Source organism: Impatiens glandulifera, chromosome 8 (genome assembly GCF_907164915.1).
Source record: "Impatiens glandulifera chromosome 8, dImpGla2.1, whole genome shotgun sequence".
Classification (NCBI taxonomy): Eukaryota; Viridiplantae; Streptophyta; class Magnoliopsida; order Ericales; family Balsaminaceae; genus Impatiens; species Impatiens glandulifera.
Window position 1 is genome coordinate 10,250,853 of NC_061869.1, and position 23,575 is coordinate 10,274,427.

At 28.4% G+C, this 23,575-nt stretch overlaps 3 protein-coding genes and 1 non-coding gene across 5 annotated transcripts; 1 reads left to right on the forward strand and 3 right to left on the reverse strand.

The window, feature by feature from the left end:
- Positions 1-130: 130 nt before the first annotated feature.
- On the reverse strand, positions 131-3,513 carry LOC124911639 (ras-related protein RABE1c). Of its 2 annotated transcripts, XM_047452142.1 has the most exons (9): positions 3,313-3,513; positions 3,104-3,237; positions 2,334-2,406; positions 2,142-2,242; positions 1,082-1,147; positions 863-960; positions 726-788; positions 541-633; positions 131-449 (listed from the first exon to the last, which is right to left on the reverse strand). In XM_047452142.1, the coding sequence occupies exons 2-9, from the start codon at positions 3,174-3,176 to the stop codon at positions 369-371; spliced, it is 648 nt and encodes a 215-aa protein (XP_047308098.1). In that variant the 5' UTR covers positions 3,177-3,237; positions 3,313-3,513; the 3' UTR covers positions 131-368. The 2 variants fall into 2 exon arrangements, with proteins under 2 accessions (XP_047308098.1, XP_047308099.1); XM_047452143.1 differs by lacking the exon at positions 3,313-3,513 and having other exon boundaries at positions 3,104-3,254.
- A 3,244-nt stretch (positions 3,514-6,757) lies between these two features.
- LOC124911140 (histone H2B-like) lies at positions 6,758-7,394 on the forward strand. Its single transcript, XM_047451583.1, has one exon. It carries the CDS (start codon positions 6,800-6,802, stop codon positions 7,247-7,249), a length of 450 nt encoding a protein of 149 aa, XP_047307539.1. The 5' UTR covers positions 6,758-6,799; the 3' UTR covers positions 7,250-7,394.
- Positions 7,395-9,252: 1,858 nt separating this feature from the next.
- On the reverse strand, positions 9,253-10,019 carry LOC124911139 (probable histone H2A.1). The gene is made up of 2 exons (XM_047451582.1): positions 9,748-10,019; positions 9,253-9,656 (listed from the first exon to the last, which is right to left on the reverse strand). The coding sequence occupies exons 1-2, from the start codon at positions 9,955-9,957 to the stop codon at positions 9,414-9,416; spliced, it is 453 nt and encodes a 150-aa protein (XP_047307538.1). The 5' UTR covers positions 9,958-10,019; the 3' UTR covers positions 9,253-9,413.
- Positions 10,020-12,911: 2,892 nt separating this feature from the next.
- TRNAH-GUG lies at positions 12,912-12,983 on the reverse strand. The gene has a single exon. It is a non-coding gene; the product is annotated as a tRNA-His (tRNA).
- Between the last annotated feature and the right edge of the window lie 10,592 nt (positions 12,984-23,575).

A 23,575-nucleotide genomic window follows, 5' to 3' on the forward strand; every position in this document is an offset into this window, starting at 1 on the left:
ATCACAAGTGTTAAGACATTGTTGGTTAGAGTTCGATTTGAAGGTCGATTTTGTCGCCAAACAAACGTGAAAGGCTATCTACCCAATTTTTCGGTGAAAGGCTATCTACCCGATTTGTAATGAGTTAATATAGGTATTAAGAAGTTTGTATTAATAAAGTTTTCGAAATAGAATTGAGTATCATTCAAAAGAACAGGTTAGCAAATTAAGTATCTGGAAAACAGAATTTCGTGTTGTGCGACAATAAAATTCCAAATAATAAGAAGCCCTATTTTCACGATAAAAGAATGAATGCTAATAACACAGCCACAATTTCCCGATTCTACTTCTTCTGTCATATTACCAAAAATTCGACAAAAAATCCCTTTTTAACCGCAGCAAGCTGATTTCTGAGCAACTTGACCAGACCCAGATGCCGAATCAGCTTGATTGATCTTGATCGTTTGAGGCTATAATACATGAATGGAAACCAAACCAAACCGATAAAGGTAAATTAAACATGATAAGTTATTAGACAAACAGAATTTCAAAAAAATATACCTCTTGCTTGTTATCTGTATCTGCCAGCCTTTGCTTTATATCCCTTCCTATTGAAAAGAACACTTCTTCCACGTTTAGATTCGTTTTAGCACTCTGTTCGACGACAAAAAAATACAAAAGTCAGATCCTAAAAGAAAAGGTTTCAGTTAGTTATTATAATGAACTCAAATTTACATTTTGCTTACTGTCTCAAAAAATTTAATCCCATATTCATCGGCGAGTGCTTGTCCCTTGGCAGTTGGTACAGCCTGTTTATACATTTCAGATGATGATTACATAGATGAATAGAACAAGTTTAAAATAAAAAAGAGGAAACACGGACCCTTTTGCTTTCATCCATGTCGGCCTTGTTTCCTACAAGTATCTTATTGACATTGTCAGAAGCATGTTGTTCAATGTTTCGAATCCAATTCCTAATGTCTGGATCAGACAGACAGACCAACCATGGAATAATATGAGAAAGGATTGTCCCAAATGATAAAACAAGAATAAATCAGTAGAATACGAGTAGTAAGTAGTTAATAGATTAGAAGAGCCTAACTGTTAAAAGAAGATTCATCTGTAACATCATAAACCAACAGAATGCCCATTGCTCCACGATAGTAAGCTGTGTAAAACAAGATCAGTAGTTGAACAAAAATACTATCAATACTTGTTAGGCCAACATTTTTCAATGCAATTTTGAGGCAGAAACGTGATGATCAAGAGCTCAAAGTTAGTGACTATAAAGGGTAGTATGGTAATTAGTATTAGTACAGGCCATAGGGATAGTATGGTAATTAATAGAGTAAGTTAGGTAACAGTATGATAAATTAGTAGCAATACATGGGAAATATGGTAGTTAGTAACTTAGTAGTAGTACAAAGGTAGTATGGTAATTAGTATTAAGGGATAGTATGGTAATTAAAAGAGTAAGTTAGGTAGTAGACTGATAATATTATTAGTAGTAGTACAAGGGTAATTATCGTAGTTAGTAGTAATATAAGGAAGGTAGTTGGTAGTAATATAAGGGTAGTATGATATATAGTAATGGAAATTTTGTGTTAATATGATACATTAATACAAGGGTACTGGAAGTAAGTAGTAGTAGTAAAGAGGTAGTATGGTAATTAGTAGTGGTATGTAATGAAAATTAGTTAGTAGTATTAGTATGATACATTAGTAGTTCATGGGTAGTATGGTAACTAATATTATTATAGGGCTAGAATGGTAACTTGTAAATAATAGAGTATGTATTATGTAAAGTAACGAGTGAAAGAAATAATAATGAATTTGGTTTATCTCTTATAAGGGCTTAGGTCATTCTTGTCTAATCTACATTCCATGTACAAATCCTAGATCTCTAGGTTGGAGTAATGAATGATTTCAGGGTATTACGGTAATTGGTAACTTATAGATAATAGAGTATGCATTATTTCCAGTTTCTCTATATTCTACCTTGTTCCAAATATTTCAACAGTTTGAAAACTAATGATATACCTCAAATGTAAATCACACATGGACAATAAACCTATAATGTCGTAAAGCTGACAATTGACAAATAAAAGTCTATTGTAAAATCAGATTGAACTACACGTAGTCTATCAGCAATACACACTTACCAGTTGTGATGGTTCGAAATCGCTCCTGGCCAGCTGTGTCCCAAATCTGGAGTTTGATGCGTTTGCCATCTAGTTCAATAGTTCTTATCTTGAAGTCAATTCTACATAGGGAAAAGAATCAATAATACTTTCATGAAAAAAAACACACAATGGCCTTAAGATGATGTAGAAGCTTTGGAGAAAATCACACACCCAATCGTGGTAATAAAACTAGTAGTGAAGGAACCATCAGAGAATCGTAGAAGAAGACAACTCTTACCCACACCTACAAGGCCACAAATCAAACCAAAAAAAGTTATTCGAACAGTACCTTATTTTAATCCATAATGTTGATTTGATCTGCTATAATGCTCCCCAAAATCATACAGAGTTAAACTATTCAACTTGTTCGTGGAGAACTGAAAAGGATCATTGGTCTGACAAACTTATCGGATACTAGAAATTGGAACTATTTACAAACCTATCTGCCTCAAAGATGCACAAGAACATAACTCAAATTCTCATAATCATCCAAATAGGTTTTAACCTAGGAGAAGATTACTCATCTTTTAAGGTTAGTTACATCATAACTGATTAGCTAAATTACTATTATTCACGAATTTGGATCTTAGCGAAAGGATTGAAATGTATGCTATAGAGCTGAATGGAGGAGATACATAAAGAAACGCCATATCAGTACAATCAACCATATCAGTACAATCAACTATGAAAGAAGAAGAAACGAAACGCATGCAAAACTAACATGAACTTAGATTAACAACAGCGTTACATTTTGCTTCCAAGAAGGACACCACATTATATACATAAAACAGTAATGGCCGGCTGAATTGAAAAAAAAAAAAGGTTATCGATCTGAGAACATATATGGATCTGCATTCTTCTTCAGCGTTTTTGAAAGCCTAGCGACAGTGAATTAAAATCCAGATCGTGATCTATGGAAATGAAAAGGAGGAATATCATACCGCTGTCGCCAATTAGGAGGAGTTTTATAAGATAATCGTAATCAGCACGAGCTCTTGCAGGTGGAGCGGCCATTGAAGAATCGATTTAGAAGACCTAGGAGCTAATTTATGGAGAAATATATCTTCGATATCACCTGAACATGAAGAAGGAACATAGGCATATAAACACAAATGAAAGGCAGTAAAACGGAGAGATTGAAATGCAATACCGGATGATAAGAGACGAATAGAGAGAAGATTGAGCCGTGAAGGAACATCTATTTGGTTTTGTTTTGTTTTGTTTTACAGCAGAATAGGAGGATCGAGAGAGCTTGATCGGTTTACCGTCCGAACTGCAAATTTCTCCTATAATGGTGGCTTTGATGCTGCAGTATCTCTCTTTTACCTTATCTCCTGCGCAGGCTAACAAACTTTTCATACTAGCTATCATTTTATTATTTTTGCTTTAACATTTTATAATTTATTTTACGTGGAAAAATTTCGTAAATAGTCTAGATTTCTTGTGTGGATGGTTCTTCGATTAAATTTTAGGACAACATTTGGTATAGTGTTAAAAATCTAGCTACGACGTATTATGAGTTTGTTTTCAGTTAAAGACATATTTGATTATCGGTCTAGTAGTTGATTTCGTTTGCCAAATTAAATAAAGAATGAGATTAAATATTATCAAGACTTTGTTGCATTGTTTTACTTTTAGTAAACTTAAACATGTGTCACCATCTGAATAAGACGTTTGGGACATTCCATATAATTTTTATTGGGAAAAAAGTTTGGAAGTCAAAGATTCAATATAAGATCTCGTAATTTGGATAGAGATTTTTCATTGTGGAATTTTAACGGGTGATATGTGCATAAAAAAATGATGTTTTATGGCTAATCGTATGTGTCACAAAAAAGTTAGGCAACTCACTTACTTTTGTATTAATGAGTGATAACTAATATTTGAAGTATTTTGTAAAATATTATTATGATTCATTGAGTTGCTAAAATTTGGACTGATGCGACTGATATGAAAAACATACATATTTGGGTTAATATCCCAATTGTTTTTGGTAGACTATCTAGTTGAAGAGAAATTGCCGAACATTCAATGATCGTAAATCGTAATCGTCTAATGTATATTATTCATAATACGATTATTATGTCATTTTCTGATATTCGTTCAGGAAAGTCAATAGAATTTGTCAATGAGTTAATCGTTTTTCTCGATGATTTATGAGCTTGATAAATTATTGAGTACCGTTATTTATTTTTATTTTTTTAATGTCATGTTTTGTCGTTGCGTGCTTAAACGATTTTTTCATTAATAATATAAATATAACTTTATAACTAATGTTACTTTTTTCTAATATTTAATTTAATTCAAATAGCAGCAATGCTAGGGTGTTCAATTTATCGGTTAACTGGTTAAACGGTTTCGGTTAAGTCTAATTTTAACTCTTATTTTACAAAGTGGTTAACCGACCAATATTAACTATGAACATATAATTCAATATTTTAAATTAAGTAAATTTATTAAATGATTTTTTTTTCAATATATTTGTTTGCGTCGTACCTTTATCTATTCTCCATTTTTGTTTCTTTCTATATTATAATATATATTATTATTATAATATAATATATTATATTATAATATTTTTCATAGATATATTTATAAATATGTTATAATATATTATATTTCAAAAGTCTTCGTTTAGAAATTTTTTTTTTAAATAATTTTATACAAATTATAATTTAAAATTTAAAATTTAAAAAAAATTAATGTATATTATTAAATATTATTAATAATATATATTATATTTACAAAATAACTAACCTATATGATTAAATTATTACCGGTTTACCGGTTAAACCGCAAAAATATAGTTTATTCGAACCATTTAACCGGTAAAAAATTAGTTAATTGGAACCGTTAAAATCGGTTAATCAATAAACTGGTAAACTATCGGTTCGATTATCGATTTTCCAATTTTTTTCACAACTTGTGTGCTCATATTTTAAATAGATAATAAGTGATAAATAAATAATAAATAAGTCATATAAATTATTTATTCAAAACAATACAATATCTTTATTGTTTTTTTTTTTTTACATATATCGGGTTTTATCACAAATAGAGTGTGAATACAGGTTGACGCGATTGGGAATTCTTCAACGTTGCTATCCCCACCTGAAAAATAGTCTCATAGGCTAATGGTTCTTAACTTCTTACAACGATAAAATTGATAGAAAGACTTGTTCAATACGAGCTTATGATACTAAAGATTGAATTCTCTTTGAAGAAGAATATGAATAACAAGTTTATATAACCCGGGCGAAAAATGTCACTAAAAACTAAAGAAATCATTACTAATATGCAACGAAATTATTTATAACATGAGACCCGACTAAGAATGTTTTTGTTAAACTATTTAAAAAATATGACAATTGTGCAAAGATGTAATGGCGATCAAGGTAGTTAAGAAATATCTTATTACCAATAAGTGTAGAAATGATAGTAAAGCAAAGTTTGTGACTAACAAAAAAAAATAAATAATAATAATAATAATTAGAATGAGTTAATTAGAATGTCATTTCCTCATCTAGTTTAAATCAGAATGTTATAAGTAAAAAATTGAACATTATGACAATATTTCACACATCAAATATACTAGTCATGTATAAAAATAAAATTTACTAGCATTAATAGATTTTAGTAAAACATATCATCACAAAAAAAAAAACATTTAAATTTGTTAAAACAGAGGTATTTTCCAAAGTAAATATTGTAAATTTGAATATGGTGTCTAAACTTCCATATGAAAATTGAAGAATCACATCTTATTCTAAATATTAAAAATAATATAAGATTAATCACAAGAATTACTTAATCAATCGTCAACTATTTCAACTTCAGATATTTGTTTTTTCAAATATAAAAGATCAACATCTTCCCATAAATTGCTTAAGGGGCAAAGAGAAACGATTTTACTATTAAGTTAAGAAAGCGTTTTAATAGCGCTGAAGCCTTCCCATAAATTGATTAAGGGGCAAAGAGAAGCGATAAGTTGGAGAAGCGTTTTAGTAGCTTCGAAAGGCTTGACTTCGTTAATCTCCTCCAACCAAATTCCAGAAGGAAATACAAGTTAATAATTAATTTTTGAATAATAAATAAAAAATATTATAATTTTTATTTATTAAAAATAATATAATTTAAAATTTGGCAAGAATAATTTGAATTTAAAACACTAATTTCAAATACTTTCTCATTTACAATTTATTAATCACATCACTAAAATTTAAAAGAAACAATTTTTTTAAAATTAATTATATATTGATAACTTTAATATCCTGTTATCTAAATAATATATAATTTTTAATATCATAAAGAAACAAGGTCATTTTAAAATAAAATAGAGTTATCCAAATAACTAAATAATAAAAAAACAAACTTTAAAATTAAAAAAGAAAAAGAAAAATATAATTAATTAGTGAAAGCAGTAGGTCCACCGTTCCAACTTCCATAAAACCCGCATCATGAAACCACCTTCTACATACATCAACGGCAATCCATACGACACGTCATCAATCCGCGTCTAATTCCATTAACCAATAAGATTCATCATATCCTTCATATAAATATACAATCGATTGATCCAATCCCAATACACTCTAACCTAAATCATTCTCTCAATTTGACCAATTCCATTTCCATCAATGGCGCCCAAGGCAGAGAAGAAGCCAGCGGAGAAGAAACCGGCGGAAGAGAAGAAGACCGCCGTGCCGGAAAAATCTCCGGTAGAGAAGAAGGCGAAGGCCGGAAAGAAGTTACCGAAGGATGTTGGATCTGTTGCTTCCGGTGATAAGAAGAAGAAGAGGATTAAGAAGAGCACGGAGACTTACAAGATCTATATCTTCAAGGTTTTGAAACAGGTTCATCCTGATGTTGGGATCTCGAGCAAGGCGATGGGAATTATGAATAGTTTTATTAATGATATTTTTGAGAAACTTGCTCAGGAAAGTTCTAAACTTGCTCGGTATAATAAGAAACCTACGATTACTTCTCGGGAGATTCAGACTGCTGTAAGGCTTGTTCTTCCTGGTGAATTGGCTAAACATGCTGTTTCTGAAGGTACTAAGGCGGTTACCAAGTTTACTAGCTCTTGAATTGAGTTATTGATGTTATGTTTTACATTCTTATCGTTTGATTTTAGGGTTAGGGTTTGTCTCTTTTTTTGAGTGATTAGGGATTTGTTTCCTTTTGAATGTAGATACTTTGCATCTTATGAATGATTATGAGGTATTACATTTATTTCCCTGTTATTTTTCTAGATAGATTGAATTGAATTATGCAATCAATGAAGATCTTATTTAATGAATATGTTTCTGTCATTCAAGATTGATTCATGATTATCAATGTGTTTAATTTAGCAAACATTAATTTACGATCACAATCTTGTGTAAGCATCTTTTGTTACGCAATCTGCTTGAAATAAAATCAAGATGATTCTAGTTGATCAATTTCTGTAGTTTCTTTTATTACATCTATCAAAATCTCTAGTTTACCAGAGGATTGAACATTGGTTATCAACAAGATTGAAGAGCTAATTTGATTGTTCTTGGTTATACTTATAGATTTGCTCATCTTTTAAAATTTGAACATTCCTTGCAATCTTTTATAGTACTCACTTGTAATGGCAACCCTTCTGTTTTCTGGTTTTGGATAATGGTAGATTTTCAAGAATGGGAATCTTATAGAATTTATTAACATTTTCTAGAAAAATATATTGTTAATAATCTCGCAGCAGCGTTATCGCATGGTTCATTATGACATATGCTTTTGCTCAAGGAGCTATATTTTTCATTAAAATTGGCTTTTTAGATGATCCTCACTAGATGAAGGTGATTATAACAATCCTGTGTCAACAAAGAATTACTCAAGTTTTTTGGAACAAATAGCTGCTTCAGATTAAATATTCCTTTTAATTTCTAATCAAACGAATGACATATTATTGTGAAAATCCTAGCTATTCTCTAATTGATTATGTAAATCCCGCGGCAACAACGGAACCTGAAAAGTATACTTCTCAGGTACAAAATGAGAGATTTTGAGTATTGCGTGTCTATCATTTCACCTCCTTCAATACCAAGTATTAAGTCTCATTTTCTTCAAATTCTTCACTATAGAAAAGAGTCGATCCTAAGACACCGTGTTTGGAAAGGTGGGCGGATTCTTTATTTTAGCAATTCTTTTTTAAAGATAGAAAGAATCCATAAATGCTTGTGATGGAAAGCCATTCAAGGACTACATTATCTCTCTTTGAAAGCAGATTCCCTTGATAGGCACCTCAGAACCCACCAACTCTAGTTAAAACCCGGCTCAATCCTCCATTCATCCGTTCCCAAGATTTGGAATCTGGACAAAGAAGCGGAATATTCACATCCTTTCAAAGTTCGGGGGACCTAACCTAGTCCTAGCCAGTCTAAGTGATCATGCAACAGTTCTGCTTCGAAGGCTCAAGTGTGTGTTTAGAGTTTGTTCTAAGAGAGAAATCAAAAGTCTCAAATTTAGTATCCACTAAAAACATCTAACATTAAAGTGCGGATTCAATTCCCATTATGATTGTATTGAAGTGGGATTTGGTTTCCATTAATAATGCGGTCCTCATAGCATTTCTTAAATGGGGTCTTTCTAGCTTAGTTCTTATTTCACATATTTTGTACAATAAGCATTTAATGGCTTAAATTCAAGCACAAATTGCCAATTGTTGTAACATCTAAATGCAATATAGTAATGGCTACTGATTGATTTAATAGTGACATGGAATTTCGTTAATGTGCAATTGATATCTCGTGTAAAGAACACTTTTATTCTTGGGCATTGTCTCAAGAGCTTAATCTTTTCCTTCTTTTTGTAAATACAAATTGGTACCCAATTCATTTGATACCCTAAACAATAAATTACTTGTATAATACTACCAATGTGAAGATTAAATCTGGAAATTAAACTATTAGGCTCGGCCACTCAATTAAAGGCAAAATCTTCCTGCACTTTGAACAATTAAATCAAGTTCAATAATTTGCCATTCCATTTTAGTTTCTCATTAAATCAAGTCCAATAAATAAAGATAACATATATAATAACATGAAAAGTATTAATGAAGATGAAATAAAATCAAAAACACCTTTTGATATTAAGTAATTAGGAATTACAATAGATTGACGACTGCCCTAATTTTCATCAAATATACTTTAAACAAAAGCCAATTACTTCAACTTACTACAGAATCCCTAATAAGTAAAGTAAGAACATAAACCATTAAACACGAATCTAAGCTGATTTCTTCGGTGATTTGGTTGCCTTAGATGGAGATTTCCCTTCACTGGCCACTTTCTCATTCTTCTTTGGCAAAAGAACCGGGTTAATATTGGGAAGAACTCCACCATGAGCAATAGTAACACCAGATAACAACCTCCCCAATTCAACATCATTCCTCACTGCAAGCAAAAGATGCCTTGGAATAATCCTATTCTTCTTGTTATCCCTCGCAGCATTACCAGCCAACTCAAGAACCTAAACCCATAAAAGAACACATCATTTAAAATCAACCCACAAAACTAGTTCCAGATCCAGATCTAGATCAAAAGAAAGGATTTTTATTTACCTCAGCCGCCAAATACTCAAGAACAGCTGCCAAATAGACTGGAGCTCCAGACCCAACTCTTTGAGCATATCTTCCCTTCTTCAAGTAACGACCAACACGACCGACTGGGAACTGAAGACCGGCCTTTATGGACTTTGTCACTGATTTCTTCCTTGAATCACCTCCCTTCCTTCCTCCGGCACCCTTCTTTGCTTTTCCGGTGGTTTCCATTTCGTTTCTTTTACTTTGGAATAAAGATGAAATGCAGAAAGAGATTGATAATCAAGAAGTGATTGTGAATTTTTCATTTGATGGGTTTCTGTTTATATATTGGGGGGCGGTGTAAAGATTGATTCTTTTGGTGGGGCGCGCGAGATGGGTTTTGGACCGTAGATAGGATTTCATCTGACAGTGGATAGTGATTTCTATCGATCCGTGTGTATTGGTTGTGGACCAATGAGGAACGAGTACTGGTTTTCTGTTTTTTAAGTTCCCGCTTTTTTTGAAATCTGAAATTTCATAATAATTTTTAATTAAGGGGTTGTTTGATTGTGAACTATATTGAAATTATTTTATTTTTAAAATATTAAATATGTTTATCATCTTTTGAACCAAATAACCTTACTAATCTTTCTTCTTCTTTTTTTTTCAAAAAATCTAACTTGTTTTTAATAACTTAAGATTAAAAAAACTCTAAAACAATGTCTAGTTTGAGTGAGAATGAGTTTACACCAAAAATAAATTATAAAATTTGTTAATATATATAAGGTATTTTTTAGAAAATAATCTTATTTAAATTAATACTCTGAATGAAATATTTTAAATATATATATTTTAAGCCAAAAAAATAAAATCATTAACAAAAATATCATATTTTAAAAAAATATATTTTATCATTATATATTATTATTTTTAAATCTTTTATTAAAATAAATAAATAATAATAAAATATATATATTTGAACTAGACAATTAAGACTATAGTTTAACCCAACCAATACTAATTGGTATTAATTTTAATTAAACTAATTATTTCCTACCCTTATTTACCTCGTAAATTTGTAAATGGATTCATATTTTTACCCCCATTAAAAAAAAATTACCATATTTTTACCTGTAATGATTTTCATAAAATTATTTACCTCATTAAATCCTTTTAAAAGGAAACCAATGAGACTAAGTTTGTGATCAATCACCTCTGTCTTGCCTTGTTTGAAGATAATTATTTTGTTTTCAATAGTTAGATAATTGAGACAAATAATTGATGTTATTGACCACTTTTATCCATCAAGATAACTTATTTTTAGTTTAATTATTATTACTTATAAATGATTAGTTCATTGACAAGAAGGTGTAAGGATGAGGTGAAATCATTATAATTTTGCTCATAATGAATTGTTTCAATTATAGAAACAGATCGTTCACTGGTTATTAGGAATATGTTTTTATATAAAAGCAGCCTAAATTTATTTGAAAGAATTTATTGAATGAATAAAGAAGTGTTCATTGACATTTTAAGTTATCTTTAATGTATTAAAATTTAGGAGGAGTGTGGCTGCTTATAATTGAACTACATAAGTTACCTCAATTTATTAAAATTTAGAAAAAAAACATCAATGCGTTTTTAGTAGAAATCGGACTTAAAATATTTAATATTTTACTTAGTTAAGATCATTGACACTTAAGTTACTTTGATGTGTTAAAATTTAGACCAATAAAAAATAAAGTGTGACGGTTAGGAATTGAACTAAGTCTCTACGGCCACAACATTAAATTATTATTATTAAACAATAGTCACATTTGATGTCTTAGTTAAGATTTTTGACTTAAGTCATCTTAATATTTTAAAATTTAGACTAATGAAAAGAAAGTGTGGTTGTTGAAAATCGAGTCTATCAATGCATTGTCAATGCATATTTAGTAGGACTTTAAATATTTGATCTCTTAGTTAATATTAATTATATTTAAGTTATTTTAATGAGTTAAACTTTAGACCATGAAAAAGGAAGCGTGACTATTAAAATTCGAGTTCATCTATGCATTTTTATTATTTTTAGTAGGACTTTAAATATTTGATCTCTTAGTTAAGATCATTAATACTTAAGTTACCTGTATTAAAATTTAGACCAATAAAATCATAATGCATTTTTAGTAGAAATCAGATTTAAAACATTTGATCTATTAATTAAGATTGTTGACACTTAAATTACATTTATGTATTCAAATTTAGATCGATGAAAAAGGAAGTGTGGTTATTAGGATTCGAGCATAGGTCTCCATGGCCAAAACATGTAATTTTTATCACTAAACTACCACCACATTTAATTAGATCATTGTCATTTGAATTATCTTGATGTGTTAAAATTTATACCAATGAAAAAGGAAGTGTGGGTGTTGAGATTTGAGCTCATCAATGCATTTTTAGTAGGAATTAAGACATTTAATCTTAAATAAGACCATTGACACTTAAGTTACCTTAATTAGTTAAAATTTAGACTAATGAAAAGGTAATGTGAATGCTATGATTAAAACCCAACAATGTATTTTAGTAGAACTTAAAACATTTAATCTTTTAATTAAGATTATTGACACTTAAGTTACTTTAATGAGTTAAAATTTAGACCATTGTACAGGAGATAGGAGATGTGGATGCTATGATTCAAATCAATCAATGTAGGACTTGAAATATTTACTCTCATAGTTAAGATTATTGACATTTAAGTTAACTTAATGTGTTAAAATTTAGACCAATAAAAAAGAAAGTATGAATGTTGAGATTCGAGCCTATCAATACATTTTTAGTCGGAATTAAGACATTTAATCTTAAATAAGATCATTGACACTTAAGTTACCTTAATGAGTTAAAATTTAGACTAATAAAAATGTAATGTGGATGCTATGATTAAAATCCAACAATATATTTTAGTAGAACTTAAAACATTTAATCTCTTAGTTAAGATTATTGACACTTAAGTTACCTTAATGAGTTAAAATTTAGACCATTGATAAAGGAAATGTGGATGTTATGATTCAAATCAATCAATGTATTTTAGTAGGACTTAAAACATTTGCTCTCATAGTTAAGATCATTGACACTTAAGTTAACTTAATGTGTTAAAATTTAGACCAATGAAAAACAAATGTAGCTGTTGTCAATGTGTTTTTCGACCATTACAAAAAAGTGAGTGTGGCTGCTGGGATTCGAGCCCAGGTCTCCACGGCCACAACGTGGAATTCTTACCACTAAACTACAGCCACATTTGATTTTAGTTAAGATTATTGACAATTAAGTTATCTTAATATCTTAAAATTTAGTCCAAATATTTGATCTCTTAGTTAAGATAATTGACACTTAAGTTATTTTAATGTGTTAAAATTTAGACTAGTGAAAAAGGAAATGTAGTTGTTGAGATTCGAGCCCATTATTGGGTTTTCAGTAGGATTTACAATATTTGATCTCTAAATGAAGATTATTGACATTTAAGTTATTTTAATGTATTAAAATTTAGAGCAATGAAACTATCCATGTGGTTTTAGTTGAAATCGATTTTAAAAAAATGATCTCTTAATTAAGATATATTAAAATTTAGACTAATTAAAAATAAAGTGAGATTTATGGGTTTCGAGCTGAGCTAAGTCTCCATGAACACAATGTTAAATTCTCACACTCAACTATATCCACACATTTGTATATTGTTGATTATTTATTTTTTATTATTGATTTATAATTTCAATATTTACAATTGATTGAAATCATTAGAATAATATAAATATGGTTTATTTGTGTATTACATTGAGAATTTAAATATATTTAAATTGTCTAGCTATTATATTGACTAAATAAGAATACAAAAGTACATGATGATGAGTCAAATATAAGGGTTTGATCTAATAATTAGTGAACTTGCATATTAGGTTAACTATATATTTAATTAATTGAATCAATTTCAAATATCTTAATTAAAATTTTGATATACCAAATTTATTTTATTTCAATAGATATACCAATTATCAACTTGATTTGTCTTTATTTAATAAAAAAAATCATTATTATATTAATATTTTTTAGTTGATTATTAGATTAATAATTTTAAAAATAATTTTAAAAAAAAATTATTGGCTCAAAACCGTATATTTAAATAAAGAATTGCCCATTTTCTAAGGTTTATTGGTTCTCTTTTTTCCCTATAATATGGGAATTGGATTTATTTATTCCCTCTTCAATTCTATAACAAGTGTGATACAAACTTGAAAATAAAATATTGATAAAAAATTAGATATGAAAGCTATCAAAATAGATAATTTGACCCAAAAAAATATTTGCAACAAGTTTAAATCAACTATAACACAATGAAAAATTGTTTGCAAAATTCAAAATGAAGCAAAAAAAAACAATGGTAATTCAATGAGAGGAGAGTCAACAACAATCTCTGAGGAGCACATTATCGAGCACCCATCATGTTCTAAAAAAATAGTGGGATCGAAGACATGGATGGCAATTACATGTGGTAGAATATATATAATCTTTTGGAAACTCCCATCATCACAAAGTGCAATTCTATTTAGAGGAAAAAAAAAATATTGTTTTTGTTATAACTATGGGTTGACCCGCCCATAAACCTTTTTACCGTAATATTTTTTTTACGATTTTTTATATTATTACTCGTGCAAATGCACGGGATAATGCTAGTTTTTTTAATTTCAGAAACATAGATTTTATTGATAAATTCACAAATGTCCTTAAGGTCGACAATACAAGATATCTCCATCATTTTCACTTCTATGAACAAAATATATAATGTATTTTCAGATTTACTAAGAACGTCATTCGCCGTTATAAGTAAATAATTAATCCTAAGAAAATAATCAAACACAAAAACAATATTGGTAAGACCAATATTGGTGGCCAAAATAAATCCATAGTTGATCACTTGATTGCAATAGTCATTAAAAGTATTGTTATTATGAGGCAAATGAGATGCATAAACTACTATAGATAAGGAGTGACTAAGAGCTTCAAACCGCCATTTGATGTAATATAACCCTAATATTTGAGCTGCCCTAATCATACTAATTATTTATTTATTTATTTAACTTTACCATTATCCCAAGTATGTTTTATTCACTTTAATACATATAAATTATTATTTTTTAATTTGTAAATTAGTGTAATATTTTAAATAATGCTAAAAAAAACATATTAAATTTGCTCCAATAGAGTAATGGTCATTAAAAATAATAAACTTGAGCTTTATTAATAGTTTTTATATTATATTTGGGCTGCATTAGCTAATGGCTTGTTGGGCATTACCTAGGCCTACTCTTGGATGGAACTTATTTATGGTCGACTAGGGTTGAAGGAGCGATAAGTGTAATATGATTATTTTTATACTCATTTTACAAAAATTCATAGCAACTAGTAGCTAAGCGGTAAGACTCGATTTAAAGACCAAAAGGTCATGGGTTTGTTTCCATTTGAAAGTGCATAACTTAATTAACAAAATTATTATTATTATTTTATCATTATATATTAATATTTTTTAAGTCTTTTTATAAAAAAAATAAAAAAAATAAATTATACACATTATTAAAATCACCACTAATAATTATATTTCAAATAATCACTGTCCGGAGAAGGCTATAAGTTTAGGAGCATCAAAGTTCAAACTTCAAATGATTGTATCTCATGTGCCAATATTATGTTCCGTTTTCTATGCTAGATTTCAGACATTTTATTGATACAACAACCTTCCCAATCAAATTAGCATTTTAATAACTTAGCATGGGATATCAATAATTAATGAAATCTCGAGAGATACTTACATTGTCAAATTCCTTATTTGTTTAGTTTGTCATTATCTCCACATATATGTTTGTTGCACCATTGTCCAAATACCACAAAGTATTAGTATCATCTTTATCCTGTTTTCTTAGAAGGTTATAACAAGGTTGCCAACCTTGTCTTATGTTCTTATAATGTTCTTCAAATCAAAGACCTAAATTTATGATAATTATAACATTCAATTTGAGACTTGTTGTCATCTACATCTTCCTTCTAGTAAAAATGTTTGATCTTTTTTCTTTTTATTTTCTTTTCACTTTCCTCCTTGTTCATACATTTTAAGTGACTTTAGCTTTCAAAATTTGCTATAATGGATCATCATATCTCTTGACTTTATTTCATAAACTTAGGGTGAATAATCCAATTATTCTTTGGCCACATAATCAAATTTGTTAGGACCTTAGATCAATGACACAAACATTTTCAATTTTCGCAAACAATATTCCAATATTGACTTGGATTCCTTCAACTTCAAGGTTTCAAATCATTTGAAATTTCACGTTTTTTACTTTATTAATACTTTGAAAATATTTTTCTAAAATCTAGCTCACTATTCTTTTGAAGTAGCTACCATCTCAAACATTGATGAATAAGGTAAAAGATGTTAATTATTTTCTCTTGTCTTTACAAATGCTTACTTCTCATTTGAATGCAAAAAGTACTTCATCATATGAGTATCTTTTGATCGAGGACGATTTCCCATACATTTTGAGACCCATTTAGAACTATCTAAGGTGGACACATTCTTAAATATAATATCTTTCACATATTGGTAGTATTTTGGTCTTTAAATTACATAAACATATAAAAAATACAATGTTATAAACAAATGAAATAATAAAATATATACGAAGAACGAAATCACCGAATAAAAGTTGATCTGAGCTATGTGTTATACACATTTCTTTTAAAACAGTTCAATTGTTTCCCGTTTGTGCTAGAATTTATCGCATATAGTTGTCTCAGGATACAACGATTTTAGTAGTGATTATGTACTGGAATCAGTACACATCGAACATATCAAAGATATCTGAATTCAATCCCTTAGTTTCAACATAAATAATCGAGTTAAAAACTAAAAAAAACTCACAAAAATAATAAAATAGTTATAAAATTATAGAGTGAGAAATGATATAGAGTTAATGAATTAGAGATATAAAATTTTATATTGTTAAAAATAAACGATTGACTAAAATCATCGAATTAAAACATTTATTTTGCAATACTTACATATTTTTTCAATTGATTTTTTAAGAACATTTTGTTTCTGTCAATTAATAATAATATTAAATTATTAAAACAATTAATAATAATAAGCTCAATCAAATTTCACATTTTAATTAACGTTTGAATTTAATGTGAATTTCATCGATTTTATTACTCGCATTCTAATTTTTATTCATTAATTAATAAAATTTATAGAATTAGTTTAAAATTTAAATACATCACTTTTTTTAAGAAAAATAAAATGATGATATACAGAAAATTTATTTCATTTATATAAATTACAAAACATAAACATATATTTATATTGATTATTTTAAAATATTAGATAGAGAGCGAAAATTTAGTGTCATAAATGATGTAAAAATTGATATGATAGCATTTAATTGAACTAGCATTTAGCCCGTGCATTTGCACGAGTAATAATATAAAAATCGTGAAAAAATTACGGATAACATTTTTAATTTTATTTTTAACCGTTTTAAGTTTATAGGTGGGTCAACACATAATCCGACCCAAGTATCCATTTACTCAACATCATTATATATTAGTTAGTTAAAAAGTTGAACTTATATTAATATTAAAACGTCCCGCATTTATCAAATTTGGTGTTTGAATTTAAAATATAAAGTCTTTGTAGCCTAGTTGGTTAAAGAGTAGTACTTGTTTGTTAGGTTGCTAGTTCGAAACATACCTCTAGCATTTTTAATTTTATTTTTAACCGTAAAAACGGGTAAACCCACAATCCGACCCAAGTATCCAAATTAACCACAGCTCTAGACCCGGTAATCCGGACACTTTAAAAATTAAGCATCATTATATATATAGATTAATTAGTTAAAAAGTTGAACTTATATTAATGTTAAAACGTCCCGCGTTTATCAAATTATGTGTTGCATTTAATATATAAAGTATTTGTAGCCTAGTTGGTTAAAGAGTTGTACTTATTTTGTTAGGTTGCAAGTTCGAAACATACCTCTAGCATTTTTAATTTTATTTTTAACTGTTTTAAATTTAAAAACGGGTAAACCCACAATCCGACCCAAGTATCCAAATTAACCACAACTCTCGACCCGGTAATTCGGACACTTTAAAAATTAAGCATCATTATATATACATAGATTAGTTAGTTAAAAAGTTGAACTTATATTAATGTTAAAACGTCCCGCGTTTATCAAATTTGGTGTTGAATTTAAAACATAAAATCTTTGTAGCCTAATTGGTTAAAGAGTTGTACATGTTTTGTTAGGTTGTAAGTTCGAAACATACCTCTAGCATTTTTAATTTTATTTTTAACCGTTTTAAATTTAAAAACTGGTAAACCCACAATCCGACCCAAGTATCCAAATTAACCACAACTCTCGACCCGGTAATTCAGACACTTTAAAAATTAAGCATCATTATATATATATAGATTAGTTAGTTAAAAAGTTGAACTTATATTAATGTTAAAACGTCCCGCGTTTATCAAATTTGGTGTTGATTTTTAAAATATAAAGTCTTTGTGGCCTAGTTGGTTAAAGAGTTGTACTTATTTTGTTAGGTTGCAAGTTCGAAACATACCTCTAGCATTTTTAATTTTATTTTTAATCGTTTTAAATTTAAAAACGGGTAAACCCACAATCCGACCCAAGTATCCAAATTAACCACAGCTCTCGACCCGACAATCCAAAAAAAATAAAAATATTAATCTAATTCAATTACAAAATAATATTAATAATTTCTCTCTAATAAATCTAAACATTATCAATGAAATAGAAATATCGGAATGAAAATATCCAAACACTATCAATGGTATTGAGAATGATTAATACTCATAACCAAACACTACACCTCTATCAATCATACCCATTCCCATTCTACACATCTATCGATCCCATTCCTATTCCGATTCCTTTATTTTAACCAAGCGCCCCTTAAAAAATATAATAGTGCATACCAAGTTATAAAGGTTAAAAATAATAAATATTTTATTTATATATATATAAATATATATATATATATATTATTTTATAAAAGTAATTAGTAATAAATTATTCTATTATTTAATTAGAAATTAATTATGAGAGAGAAAAATATTAATAAGATTTAATATTATTTTTAGAATTATTTATAAACAAAATCAAGTGGGTAGGATATAAAACTATATATAAATATGAAGTCTCAATATAATAGTTTATTATTCGTTTGTTTTTTTTTTCATTCTTAATTCATGTAAGATATGTTTATTGAACTGATAAAATAATATTTTACAAGTATATATATTTTAATTAACTTATTTAATATTCTCTTTTGAAACTTATCCCAATTAATTTTTAAAATAATAAAAATTAAAATTTATTAATAATTTTTTTTATGATTTATAATAATATAAGACTTTTAAATGTGGATCTATATAACGCAATTAAATGTAAGATTTTAACTGGGGTATAAAAAACCGCAGTTAAAGATAAGACTTTAACTACGGTTTTATATACCACAATTAAATATAAACTTTTAAAGGCGGTTTTATATACCGTAGTTAAATGTAAGACTTTTAAAGGCGGTTTTATATACCACAGTTAAAATCAAGGTATTAACTACGGTTTTAAATACCGCCGTAAAATTTCGCTGTTAAAAACACATTTTTTACTAGTGATATCAAATGATCGAACCCGAATTGCATATTGATTTGAAGGAAATCAGTAGTTTAAGAGAATCTATCTCAAATTCTTTATGGAGAGAAACGAAAGCATTATATTTATAGGCCTCGAAAATAATTTGACAAAGATTATCAGCGACGACATTTTCAGTGTGTTACTAATAGTTTGAATGTGGATTATTAAGGATGGCGTTAGCATAAAGCCGTGGTAAATAAAAAGATTATTAACCTCGGTATTATGCTAACATTGTCCTTATAATCATATTCAGGAATTTGTCGGTGGACGATTATTAGAGAAAACGTTAGCATAAAGTCGTGGCTAATAATCTTTTTATTAACCTCGTCATTATTCTAGCGCCATCCTTAATAATCAATATTTAAGAATTTTTCGGTGGATGATTTTTAGGGACGATGTTAGCATAAATTCGTGGCTAATAATCTTTTTATTAACCACGGCTTTATGCTAACGCCATCCTTAATAGTTTTTGAAATATTAGCCACGACGTTATGTTATCGTCGTGGTGAATATATCGATTATTAGCCACGGTATTAGCTATCACCGGGACTATTATATTTGCTAAAAATGACAAGAAAAGTGCGGAGAAACATGACTTTTAGCTTAGGCGTTCATCACAAAACCGTGGCTAATAATAATGGTGGAAGAGTCCGCGAAAAAAGCCAAAACATTAACCACGACGAAGACAACGAAAGTCGTGATTAATAATATTTATTAGTGTCGGTGTTACATCATCGACACTTATAAATATTATTAACCACAGAAAATTGATCCCGACACTAATAAAATATTATTAACCACGGCAAACATACATCGTGGCTATGTTGGTCGTTAAAAACACTTTTTAGTGACTATAGAAACACTATAAAATTTGTTTTATTTTGTTACTATGTGACTATTAAAAAAATTATAAGATGTTGTATATCTTTCTAATACAATTTAATTTTTTCTTTAAATTTGTCATATTTAATTGTCTTGATTTTTAGATATTATTTATAAATTATTTGTTATGTGTAATTTCTCATTTACACTAACCAAAATTAATTTATATATATATATATATAATTTTAAAATATTTACACATGTTATGTTCTCTTTAAAAAGTAAGGATTCATATTTGATCTAATCAATAATCTTAATACCTCAATATTAAATAATAATAAAACTATTATAATTTAGACCATGATCCATAAAATAATTTTTATATATTAAAGAATCCAAAATCATACTTTAATATGAATTATAATCCAGATAATTACAATCTTATTTACTAAAATATCCAACATTATTTACAAAATGATGATTCTCTTAATTAACTTTCATTTCACCAATTCTCTTAATTAACTTTCATTTCACCAAATCGAGTTTGTAGGATCCAAAAACATCTTTTTATCGACGAAAGCTAAAACGACGATTAGCCTTGGTCTAATTACATTTGCTACACACATTTAGCGACGATAGTTTGAGAAATGGTGACATTTTGTTCAAATAACATAATGTTTTTAAAAAAATTGTTCTATTTTACTAGGATGAAATCCTAGTATTAATAGAATTAAGATTTAAAGAAAAGGTAATCAAGATAAATACGAGCTTTGTTTTATATCAATAATAATTAATCGTTGTTGTTTTAAAGTCAATTTATTTGTCGCTAGTTTTTGTATCTTATTAATATTTTATTTATTTTGATCCAATATTACCAAATAATTCAACCGTCCCTAATTCCTTCTATGAAGTTGAATAAGATTATCTGTTGAATAATTTGGAAGTCCTATGAAATTGAATAAGATTAACTGTTGAATATTTGGAAGTAGTGTAACAAGAGCAAGATTCAATGTTAAAAGATTGTGATGGAAAGAATTAATGTTTTTCAGCCTTAATTTCAATTTCAGTTACCCCTTTCATTAGTGAAATTTTAATATAATAAAAAGGAAATTTGGTATTTATATATATACTAGCATTTAGCCCGTGCATTTGCACGAGTAATAATATAAAAAATCATGAAAAAATTACGGATAACATTTTTAATTTTATTTTTAACCGTTTTAAGTTTATAGGTGGGTCAACACATAATCTGACCCAAGTATCCATTTACTCAACATCATTATATATTAGTTAGTTAAAAAGTTGAACTTATATTAATATTAAAACGTCCCGCATTTATCAAATTTGGTGTTTGAATTTAAAATATAAAGTCTTTGTAGCCTAGTTGGTTAAAGAGTAGTACTTGTTTTGTTAGGTTGCTAGTTCGAAACATACCTCTAGCATTTTTAATTTTATTTTTAACCGTTTTAAGTTTATAGGTGGGTCAACACATAATCTGACCCAAGTATCCATTTACTCAACATCATTATATATTAGTTAGTTAAAAAGTTGAACTTATATTAATATTAAAACGTCCCGCATTTATCAAATTTGGTGTTGGAATTTAAAATATAAAGTCTTTGTAGCCTAGTTGGTTAAAGAATAGTACTTGTTTTGTTAGGTTGCTAGTTCGAAACATACCTCTAGCATTTTTAATTTTATTTTTAACCGTTTTAAATTTAAAAACGGGTAAACCCACAATCCGACCCAAGTATCCAAATTAACCACAGCTCTAGACCCGGTAATCCGGACACTTTAAAAATTAAGCATCATTATATATATAGATTAATTAGTTAAAAAGTTGAACTTATATTAATGTTAAAACGTCCCACGTTTATCAAATTTGGTGTTGAATTTAAAATATAAAGTATTTGTAGCCTAGTTGGTTAAAGAGTTGTACTTATTTTGTTAGGTTGCAAGTTCGAAACATACCTCTAGCATTTTTAATTTTATTTTTAAACGTTTTAAATTTAAAAACGGGTAAACCCACAATCCGACCCAAGTATCCAAATTAACCACAACTCTCGACCCGGCAATCCGGACACTTTAAAAATTAAGCATCATTATATATATATAGATTAGTTAGTTAAAAAGTTGAACTTATATTAATGTTAAAACGTCCCGCGTTTATCAAATTTGGTGTTGAATTTAAAATATAAAGTATTTGTAGCCTAGTTGGTTAAAGAGTTGTATTTATTTTGTTAGGTTGCAAGTTCGAAACATACCTCTAGCATTTTTAATTTTATTTTTAAACGTTTTAAATTTAAAAACGGGTAAACCCACAATCCGACCCAAGTATCCAAATTAACCACAACTCTCGACCCGGCAATCCGGACACTTTAAAAATTAAGCATCATTATATATATATAGATTAGTTAGTTAAAAAGTTGAACTTATATTAATGTTAAAACGTCCCGCATTTATCAAATTTGGTGTTGAATTTTAAAATATAAAGTCTTTGTAGCCTAGTTGGTTAAAGAGTTGTACTTATTTTGTTAGGTTGCAAGTTCGAAACATACCTCTAGCATTTTTAATTTTATTTTTAAACGTTTTAAATTTAAAAACGGGTAAACCCACAATCCGACCCAAGTATCCAAATTAACCACAACTCTCGACCCGGCAATCCGGACACTTTAAAAATTAAGCATCATTATATATATATAGATTAGTTAGTTAAAAAGTTGAACTTATATTAATGTTAAAACGTCCCACGTTTATCAAATTTGGTGTTGAATTTAAAATATAAAGTATTTGTAGCCTAGTTGGTTAAAGAGTTGTACTTATTTTGTTAGGTTGCAAGTTCGAAACATACCTCTAGCATTTTTAATTTTATTTTTTAACGTTTTAAATTTAAAAACGGGTAAACCCACAATCCGACCCAAGTATCCAAATTAACCACAACTCTCGACCCGGCAATCCGGACACTTTAAAAATTAAGCATCATTATATATATATAGATTAGTTAGTTAAAAAGTTGAACTTATATTAATGTTAAAACGTCCCGCGTTTATCAAATTTGGTATTGAATTTAAAACATAAAGTCTTTGTAGCCTAGTTGGTTAAAGAGTTGTACATGTTTTGTTAGGTTGCAAGTTCGAAACATACCTCTAGCATTTTTAATTTTATTTTTAACCGTTTTAAATTTAAAAACGGGTAAACCCACAATCCGACCCAAGTATCCAAATTAACCACAGCTCTCGACCCGGCAATTCAGACACTTTAAAAATTAAGCATCATTATATATATATATATATATATATATTAGT

Coding starts and splice junctions, on each gene's coding strand:
- LOC124911639 (XM_047452142.1), bottom strand. CDS start 3,176: ATGGCCGCTCCACCTGCAAGAGCTCGTGCTGATTACGATTATCTTATA. Junction 2,407..3,103: donor CCTCCTAATTGGCGACAGCG/GTATGATATTCC, acceptor GTGGCCTTGTAG/GTGTGGGTAAGAGTTGTCTT. Junction 634..725: donor GGATTAAATTTTTTGAGACA/GTAAGCAAAATG, acceptor GTCGTCGAACAG/AGTGCTAAAACGAATCTAAA.
- LOC124911140 (XM_047451583.1), top strand. CDS start 6,800: ATGGCGCCCAAGGCAGAGAAGAAGCCAGCGGAGAAGAAACCGGCGGAA.
- LOC124911139 (XM_047451582.1), bottom strand. CDS start 9,957: ATGGAAACCACCGGAAAAGCAAAGAAGGGTGCCGGAGGAAGGAAGGGA. Junction 9,657..9,747: donor TTGAGTATTTGGCGGCTGAG/GTAAATAAAAAT, acceptor TTATGGGTTTAG/GTTCTTGAGTTGGCTGGTAA.